Genomic DNA, 10,615 nt, shown 5'->3' with positions numbered 1-10,615 from the left:
CAAAACACAACACAAATCAGTAATCTGATTATCGAAAACAACAAAGCAATATACTAAAAATCTAAAACAGGGTTGGATGACTATGTTGGGCATCTCCACTGATCTGCACGTGGTCCAAGGTCACATCAATGTGGCTACATGAAAATCGAGGCATCCAAATCCTAAAGGACTATGAATTTCCTTGGAAAACACCCCAAAAATGAGGAAATCAAAGAAGAAAAGGATGAGGTGAATGTAACTAACATTTTCACTGCTAACAAAAACAATGTCAAGTTGCAGGGCATGATTCTCAATACTGAGAATCAGATATGCAAATCGAGGTAAGAAAAAAAAATACAAATCAGCAAGAAAAGAAATAAAACAATGGAAAATTGATAAGAATCAAACCAACAAAAAATACATTCCTTTGCACTCTATTAGGTGTGGAAAAGAGCCCAATCTACTGGACATGAATCCTAATGGTGCGGAAAATACACAAATCAAAGAGAACACTAGTTAGGGTCAAACTGCTAGTGTAAAAACACCCAAAAATCAAAATAAACTAGAAGAAAGGGATATGGTAGAGAACTCACCAATGGGCATCAATGGTGGCTATGATAGGGTTTGAATCGGGAAGCACACGATTCCCACGGTTGCAATGAAAAAAAAATCAAGAGAATCCTAATTTGGGTGAATTGGCTAAGCCAAAACTCCTAAAAAAATGGAAAATAAGGGAAAAATAAGGAGTGTAAGGAGAGGAACTCACCTTGACGCAGCTGCCTCCCTTGTTGGCATCAATTCCACACAAGGAACGCTGGTACATATCCCTATTTAAGGCCGACAAGGAGGAAGAGAGAAGAACAAGGGTTTTTCTCCAAAAATGCAAATTCAAGGAAAGAGAATGAGGGTTGCCTGCTAATAGGGAAAGGAAAGAAGAAAATAAGGGTGGTCAGGTGCCCTAGTGGGTCCCACACTAGCCCAAACATAAGTCCCAAAGTGCACCTAATCTAACGGGCCCTATTAGGATCCAAATAGCTTTGAAACCCTAATTTTGTTTCTAAAATACATAAAAACCCTTAGAAAAACTTTAACACCATGTTATATATATGTGTATTCTATTTCATATTTCAAAATAAAATAAAATAAATTAGTTAGAAGACCTTTTTACTTATTCTAAGATCCATAAAACCCTAATCTAGATCCAAACCCATGTGAGACTTGGGTCCAAATTAAAATCCATATATTTTTCCAAAACATGCTCTTACACCTTAATAATGTTTCATAGTTATACTAATTTCAAATAGTTTATAGATTTGGTACTTTCTAAAGTGCTAATTATTTTTATTAAAATATTTCACATAATTTATTTTATGACCAAAATACCCTTCATTAGAATTTTCTTTCAAAAATCACCAAAATACATCTAATTAGGCTTATAACGCTTTAAAAACATTTGGTAACTCATAACTCACCAAAATAAATAGTTTCAGTAATAATTTAAATATTTAATAAATTAGTTTGTCTGAAATAATTCTTAAATTGATTATGTTATGCTTATTGGTCAAAAATAAGCAATTGAGCATGTAAAAAACCCATAATCAATATTTAAAAGATAAAAACATATTTCTAACTCATGAATAAAGCTAATCTCTTTATTTATTTATGATATAAAAAATTTACAGGATTTACACTACCTCGATAAGGGGAGGATGCGAGGGTGGGATGGAAAGTAGAAGAGAGAGGAGCCATAAGTGGATGAGAGTGAGGGCTCGAAAGTTGATGCAATTGTGGAGGGCCTGCAGAAAGTAGAGGAGAGTGAGGTTGGGCTAAAGAGTGCATGGGGGATTTCTCCTCTTTAGGGATTGAAGATAGTGCATACTCTGAGGAAGAAGTCACAACGGCCAACAATATTTGATTCTCATCTAGAAGTACTTTTCTCCATTTGTGTGTGTAAGCATGCATTAACAAAATAAGTGATATATTTATGTTAGATTTAAATGTATTCACATACAAACATAACAACCAAACAACATGTGATATACTCACTTCACTAACCAACAAACGTTTCTTCTCCAAACAGAAGCACTTTGCTATATTTTAGTTGTTTCATACCTTTTCTATTCTCATCACCCCGTTTTCATCACCAATTGAAATTGAACATCAACACTTACATGTAAGTATCATTGGTTGTATACACACATAACTCAGGACATTAATAATTATACCTCAGTTACCTCAACTGCGTCCTTCCTTGAGGGTGGGGTAGCATTGGGGCCGGTGACATGATATTGCATATCTTTATTGTGTCATATTTATACATAGTATTTTTTGCGAGATACTTAAGATATACATAATAGACATAAGACATTGGAGCAGTTAATTGAAAAATACTATATAAATTACAAATAAGCAATTTATTAAAAACCATTAGCTAAATACTTTTCTAAAGTATGATAAGTTGGAAGATAAAGAATGGTAAGCATGATAAAAAATCCTAAAGAATACAGGAGTAGAAGGAAAAGTCATCATAGAAAAAACTCGAATGGATGTCTACCATCGAGTATTACAAGCCTTGGAAGAAAGGAATCCAAGAGGGGAGTTGTCTATAGACATGTTACATACTTTGTATAGTTTTGATAGGGTTACCATTACTTACAATTATTGTAAAGCTTATTTTTTTGTTAAAAACCTAACATAGTTAGCGGGAGGGAGTGACCAAGATTTGAAAAGATTAAGCCCCATATTGGCACTCATTGATAGAAGTGTGATTTTTTGTATACAAATCAGTATTGGATCAATGAACATATAAGGGTCCGCCTAACCTTCGATTGACTATAAAAAAACAATTATATATATCCATGTAAAAAAACCCAAAACATAATAAACCCTAAACAATAATTTTGGTTTCAAATATTAAATAAATCATAGGGTTACATAAATAAACCATCTACAACAAAGAAACATACATAATACAACTACAATAACAACCAAACAAAAACACTACAAGGCTACTAATTGTTCATATATGCAGAAAAAGAAAAAGAAGTGAAAACAACAGTAATCGTTGCAATGAAGCGAAAAAACTAATTGGAGAAGTCGATAAGCATCGAAATAGAGCGAAAAACATTCACGAGAATTACCTCAAGGGTATTAGGAAAAGGGTCACCGCTATTTCAAAATACAAACGAAAAAAGAAAAAATGAAGACAAACACTTATATATATATACAAGTAAATTTGTATGCTAAAATGGAATCTCGCATCGCTTAAAGTCAACATCATGTGAAAGTTCATGAATTTCTCAAACTTTTCATAAATTTTACTTCGAAAATAGAATTTTGCAACAACAAATACGAAAGTCTTGATGAAATTTGCACTCTAATCACCTATATATGTACGTAAATTTGCATGCTAAAATAGAATTTTGCATCGCTATAAGTCAGAACATGCGAAAGTCCATGAATTTCACACTTTTTATAAAATTCTGCATCAAAAGGCACACTTTCGCAACCACCAACATGAAACTCTTGATGAAATTCATAAGTAACGGATTTTCACAATCAGTGTCCCGAGGTTGATACTATTTTTGTGAAATTCGTGATTTCTATAAAACTACCATGCAAATTTCATTTTTAGTGAGATTTAGTAAGAGAAGATGAGTGTTGCTACATAACGCTAAAAAATTGAGAGACATTCGCACATGCTAAAGGTAAAAAAGGTCTAAAAAGCTGAGAACCTACAAAATTGGATATCGGGCAGATTTTAAAATTTGCGAGAATTTGAAAAAACACGTCAAATTTTCTGTACAGTGCGATCATTTTTCAAAAATAAAAAGGACAAAAGGAAAATTTAAAACATATTCAGGTCCTGCATGAGAGAGAGAGAGAGAGAGAGAGAGAGAGAGAGAGAGAGAGAGAGATTTGATAACGTGCCTAAGAGTGTGTCATTGTAAGGGACATTCTTCCCAAGTTAACAAAACCATGCAATAAAGGTGACCTGAATAGTTGTTTCACAAATTAACACAAACAACCCCATGAAAATATTTGGTACTAGTGAAGGTAAGGAACTAATGAGCTATAAATCATAAGTGCAAGTTGTATAGACTCAATCTTATAAATCATTAGTGCAAGTTGTATAGACTCAATCTAACTACATAGTTGCATTCACCGTGCTTTGTTTGTCAAGGATCAAGTCTTAACTATGATTTTCTAATGTTAAAATATGATTCTTTGAAATATGAAATTTGGCACATTGTGGGCCGTTGATTTTGAACTCTTTTAAAAACCTAATTACTTGTCATAATAACATTATTCAAAATAAGTTTCTCACTAAACAGACCATGTATATCATATCCACAACATTTGATCTACAAAAAAAATTGAACATTTTTTTAAGACAAGAGTGATTTTTACTCATTAGATCTTTACCTTTATTAGTAGTCCTAACCATATTTAAAAAAAATAATCATATTAAAAAATAACAAATTTACACCCTAGAAAGCAACACCATAAAGGGACCACCACACCACACAAAGGGTACTTCATCTCGCAGGACAACTTGAGCACCTTGCTCGGTCAACCTGCTTTCCTTCCAACTTGCACCCAGGCGTCAACTTGCACCCAGGCGTATGAAGGTTTTGCAAATTTTGATTGTTATGGATCCCACTCTCTATATATTTAGTTGTTTCGGATCCAGCCCGTTTGCATTCATGCCCAAAATCCTTACACCAACTTGGCCACCCACAAGCTCACGGTAACTAGGTCAAGCTTTAGAGAGAGCAGAGGGTTATGCGGGAAACCCCATTGATAGGGAGTGCATAATACATCTAACCATGGTCAACTTTTAACAATGGTTAACTTGATGCCATCTTAACATTAAGACCATTTTGCAAAAATAATGAGAAAGGTAGGGTCTAATTTGTAAATAGCCAATAAGGCGGGAGGCATTTTGCTAAAAATCCAAACTTAAAAAGTTTATTAAGTCTTGTATAAACCCTTATGCAACAAATATCAGCAATACTTTTAAATATTATCTATTTATTATGATATATTGAAAAGCTGGTACCAGCTATTTCATTATGTTAATGTTTTAAAACATTAACATATTTCTGAAGAAAAAAATATCATAAATATAATTAGACATCAACTTTTACCTTGTTTTAAAACATAAATCAAATAATAAATTTGTGTTCTATATATCTTTTGGTAGATACATTTTAATAAAATAAACACATTTAACTCTATATTTGTATTTTTAACGAAATTTTGCCGCTTCACATATTTGACTCGCTCAAGGGTTGCTCGGGACTATCTTGAGTTCTTGACTAGTCACAGTTCTTTGACTGGGCCTAGTCGTTCCAAGACCCTGCAATACCACCAGACTCGTGGTCCATCCGAGTCGAGCCCACCTCAAGATCAATCAAAACCCTTCCGAGTAAAGTCACGTATGACTTGGACTCCGATCCGGTCAACTCTATAGTTGACACTAGGGATAGGTTTGTAATTACACCAATCTAAAAAATTATGAAAAAAATAATTAAACTATTAAAAAGAGGAAGGAAATTGTCCCCTCTCTCTCTCTCTCTCTCTGAAAAACTCGATTTAGGATTTAGGGTTAGGGTGTTTTGTTTTGTGTTCAATCGGGTGAATCTACCATGAAGACGCGATCTTTCAGGGGCGCCCATGGTCTTCTTGTCCCTCTCGATTAACGTTTGGAGGGCAAATTTTTTTAACTCAATATCGTCGAAAAAGCCTTCGAGGAGTGCTCGCTTTCTGGTATGTTATTCACCCTCGATCTCGTCGTTGTCTTCTATTTTTGGGTTCTTGCCCTAATTTTTCATTTATAGGTTCTAGTAAACTCTAATTTATGTACCAGATGTAGCGTTCTTCCTCGCTTTCCTAGAAGGTTTTTGGTTTTTTAGTTGTTCTTTTGGCGTTGTTTGATCCATATGAAGAAGGTGGGTTCGATTTTTATGCATTAGGTATACGTCGGTTGTCGAAATAATGAATTTTTAGGAGCGCCCACGAAACAATTACCCTCAAAATACCCTTTTTCTCGAGGTAATTTTTCTATTGTTAGCTAATTGTGGATTGATTCAATGGTTTAAATGCTGTGACTATTTCCTGTTCGTCTTTATGAATTGGGTAAAAAAAAAAAATTGTGCCACTAAAAAACCCCAAATTATGTATGAGATTTAACGCTTTCTTCTCCCTTTGCTCTTTAATTTTTGTTTTTTAGCTGTTTCTTGTGGCGCTTTTCTTCTGTTGACAAAGATGGATTCGTGAATTTTTATGCGTTTGGGCATACTTCAGTCTTTGAAATAATGAAATTTGAGGAGCACCCACTAATTAATTTGCCCTGAAGAACCCTTTTTTTGCAAAGTCTTTCTTCGATCGTTAACCGATTGTGGTATGGTTCATTGGTTTAAATGTATTGACTGTTTTTTGTTAATCTTTAGAATTGGCTGTTTACATGAATCGTGGTCTCCATAGTTGGATTAGAGAGAGGTTTTGATTCACCATGGCTAGCGAGAAGCCTCTGGTCTGTGTGATCCATCTTGGTGGTTCACTTGTGAGCAACAAGGATGGGTCCATATCATATACTGGTGGGGAAGCCCATCTCACAGATGTTGACCGCGACACCACGTTCGATCGGTTTAAGTTGGAGGTTGCTGAGATGCATGGCGGTGACATCACTGGGTTAACCTTTAAGTACTCTCTGCCAACCAATAAGCGAACTCTTATCACAATCTCAAACGACAAGGATTTGAGGCGCATGGTTGATATTAACAGGGATACTGCTTCGCCTGAGATCTATGTCTTGGCAAAGGGGAGCGCTGTCCTTGTCAACCCTGTCAATGAGACCAAGAACATTCCGAGCAGGTATCTGTTCAACGCATGCAGACTTAGTAGGCATTGATTCTGCACATGGAAACAGTATTGGTAATGTATATGGAACATTGTAATGCAGGGCAAGTACGAATTCTATAATAGAGTCATCAACAGCCGTTGTTTGCAATGGTGATAGGCTGAATAAGTTGAGTGTTTTATGGGAGAATTCCATCACTGGCGTGGGTCAGTTGTTCAAGGACGTCCACGAGTTCCGGGAATCTCTACGTAAGTATGCCATTGCAAAGAACTTTGGGTACAAATTTGTTCAGAATGACCGTAGACGCGTGACTGCCAAGTGTAAAGGTGAGGGGTGTACATGGCGGATACATGGTTCTAGAGTATCAACCACAAAAATCATTAAGGTCAGGGTTTTTAAGGATGTACACACATGTGAAAGAAATGTGGAGACACAGAGTCATCCACATGTGACAAGGTTTTGGATTGCAAATGTGATAAAGAAGAAGCTTCAGGAAAACCCAGATTATAAAGTGGCAGATATTGTGAAAGACATCCATCAGGATTATGGCTTGAAGCTGAACTATTCACAGGCTTGGCGTGGTAAGGAGACTGCAAGGGAGCAACTTCTTGGCAAGGATGTAGATTTTTATAAGCAATTGCCACGTTATTGTGAAAAGCTGACTGAGACTAACCCGGGTAGCATTGCTGCATTGGCTACTACAGCTGAAGAGCATTTCCATCGTCTTTTTGTATCCTTTCATGCATGTATTCATGGATTTGAACATGGTTGCCGACCATTGCTTTTCCTTGACAGTACCGTACTGAAGTCAAAGTATGGAGGAATTCTATTTATTGCTGCTTCCATAGATGGGAACGATGAAATCTTTCCAGTTGCTTTTGCTGTGGTTGGGCAAGAGGACTATGATAGTTGGCACTGGTTCCTTCTCCAGTTGAAGTCTGCATTGTTATCTTCCCGTCCATTGACATTTGTATCAGACAGGCATAAAGGATTAAAAGAAGCTGTGCCACAAGTGTTTGAAAATAGTGAACATGCTTTTTGCTTGCGCTACTTGACAAGAAGCTTGAAGAAGGAACTGATGGCAGCATATTCTAAAGAGGTTAAGGATGTGATAGTAGAATTAATCTTTGCTGCTGCTAGAGCATGCAGAAGGGAAGAATTTGTTGCTTGCATTGAGAGCATAAGATCTGTGTCACCTGAGGCTGCTGCATGGATCATGGGTGTTGAAGCTGAACGGTGGACAAATTTATTCTTCAAGGGATCACGTTACAATCAAATGGCATCAAATGTTGTAGAGTTTATTGATGGTTGGATATCAAAGGCATGCGATTTCCCAGTTCTTAAGCTAGTGGAAGTCATGCGTTGCGAGATAGCAGAGCTATTTCATGCACGTTTGGAGGAATCAAACAATTGGAATATCAGGCTCACACCTAAAGCTGAAGAAAAATTGCGCAATGAGATAGATCGAGCTCCCTTGCTTTCTGTGTCAGTCTCCTCTGCCACAGTGTTTGAAGTGATTGATGATCATATTAGTGTGGTTGATCTTGAAAGGTGGGAATGCTCGTGCCTCAACTGGAAGCTTACGGGTTTGCCTTGTAGGCATGCCATTGCATCTCTTAATTGCACTGGCAGAAATGCTTATGATTATTGTGAAAGATACTTCACTTCTGAATGTTATAGGTTAACATATTCAGAGACCATTAAGCCTGTTCTCGACATCGACTCCATCAGTTCTATCCCAAATGATGAGACAGTGGTTGATTCATATCCAAACGTGGAGCTTCCTAATACCCGTCGTTTACGTGGCCGTCCTAAGAAAAGGCGATTAGAATCACATGAAATTGAGAAAAGAACACTCCTTTGTAGTAAATGCAAAGGTCCGGGTCACAACAAAACCACATGTAAAGCATATGCATTATTGACAAACTGACTGTTTCTTGGTCTAGCATGTTGGATATTTTTAGGGTTTATCCCTCATGTTGATAAATTGCATGCATATGCAGCATTTAGAGTTGTTGACTGATTGTTCATGCCTTCATAAATTAATTTTTGTAATATCTCAGTCGATAATCTGTCTTTTACTGCCTTCATTCTGTTTTAGTTGAATGGTCTTGATCAGTAATGACTTACGATGTAAGTTTGCACTGTTTGTTTAAATTGAGGAATATGGCTAGATTTAGCATAGATATTTATGTTTATGTGAAAGCATGAAATCTTTACCCGAGATGATGGATAATTAGCTGTGCTTAATATCATACATATTTTGAGTATCGAACTTTTAATTCCCGGGTCGCCTGAGTGGCAGTGGGCCTGGGGAGAAGGTGCTGACCGGTTCGTCCCAGGTTTGATTCTCACCGGGTGTGTGGGGTGCCTTTAACTGGTGGGCTCCATAAGGGCTTGGGTGTTGGTGACCCCACCTGGGGTTTACGCCGCAATGGGGTGGCGGGCCCATAAAGTGATCCGCTTCTCGGTGAGGGTCTGTCATCATAAAAAAAGAAACTTTTAATTCCATCTGATGTCTTCAGGAAATGTTCACTCAGAGTTGATTCAGAGTTTTGATCCCTTGCATGGTTGGATCAAGGCACTATAAATTGGGACTGATCCTTGCTGCAATGATGGTTCAGTAAAACTGCTAATGTGCTTGAGGTAACAGATATTACTGCAATGAAGTGGCATTGCTGAATGAGTTAGTAAAAATAAATCTTGCTAGTATTCATAGTTGAGGTTATTCTTTTCCCAAACAATTAAAAATGTAGATTTTCCTCCCCAAAAAAGCAGTTATTTTGCAAGCGATGTCCAGTCAGGCATGGGGGATGGAAAGCTTTAGAGCCCACTTCATGACTTTTTGGTGGAAAAATGGTGAGCTGGCATCTCTTTTCCTCTTTCCCATTATGAAAATGATAGAATTCGGAAGCCGAGCTCAACCTGGTTCATTTGCAAAGTAATAATCCCAATATCCATAGTTCATATTAGAGATTAGTTTTTTATTTTTCAATTTATAACCCGAAGAAAACAGACTCAGCACGAAGACCTAGTCACACTGGCTCAGCCTGTCATACCTGGGTCATCGTGCCAGCGACATAAAACACTTCTAAGACCCCCACCCCCAGGGCCTATGCTGGGGGTTGGCTTGTGCAGAGGGGAGACCCCATAAGAATAGGAATCGAACCTTGACTGCCCATCTAGCGGCCAAGGCCCCACCCCACTGCGCCAACCCCCCTTGGTGCATATTAGAGATTGGTTACCCCAAAAAATTTTGATACCAAATTCAACTCTTTCAAGCCAGTTTAACTTGATTTGTTTATAGACCCAAACCAATTCTAACTCAAAACTTTTATAGACCCAATCTGATTTATATCCAAGGTGAACCTGACCGGCTCATTAAGGCTTGACCTGATATTGTTCAGATCCAATATATATTCGAACCCTGATGACCCCACATATGGTCTGAAACAAGTAGCATACCCAGAACACAATATGAACCTGATTTGTATGGGTTTGGAGTTGGGTGTGATTATTGTGGATGAAATTTGGACAAGCTTTTCATTTTATCTATCAAATTAAAAAAAATTAAAAGACAATTGTTAACTTTTCATTAGTACTCCTATTTTACTCCTGTTCCATAGCCCTTTATATGCAAGTCATATTGGAAACTTTACAAAAATGACCCTTCCCCCATACATGCAGTGGTAGCGATGTGACATATTATTGGTAGTATGTTTTTATGTTTTGCAAATATGAACAAAAAAAAATATTCCTAAAATGTCTTAA

General features: G+C 36.9%; 1 protein-coding gene across 1 annotated transcript; it reads left to right on the top strand.

Moving 5' to 3' along the window:
• Nucleotides 1–5,571: 5,571 nt before the first annotated feature.
• LOC149819904 (uncharacterized) lies at nucleotides 5,572–8,934 on the top strand. Its single transcript, XM_089982100.1, has 3 exons — nucleotides 5,572–5,751; nucleotides 6,435–6,858; nucleotides 6,947–8,934. Exons 2-3 carry the CDS (start codon nucleotides 6,497–6,499, stop codon nucleotides 8,772–8,774), a joined length of 2,190 nt encoding a protein of 729 aa, XP_089838226.1. The 5' UTR covers nucleotides 5,572–5,751; nucleotides 6,435–6,496; the 3' UTR covers nucleotides 8,775–8,934.
• Nucleotides 8,935–10,615: the final 1,681 nt, after the last annotated feature.

Source organism: Nuphar pumila, chromosome 12 (genome assembly GCF_984573655.1).
Source record: "Nuphar pumila chromosome 12, dmNupPumi1.hap1.1, whole genome shotgun sequence".
NCBI lineage: Eukaryota > Viridiplantae > Streptophyta > Magnoliopsida > Nymphaeales > Nymphaeaceae > Nuphar > Nuphar pumila.
The sequence above is the reverse complement of the archived record's forward strand: the minus strand, read 5'-3'. Positions and strand labels throughout refer to the sequence as shown.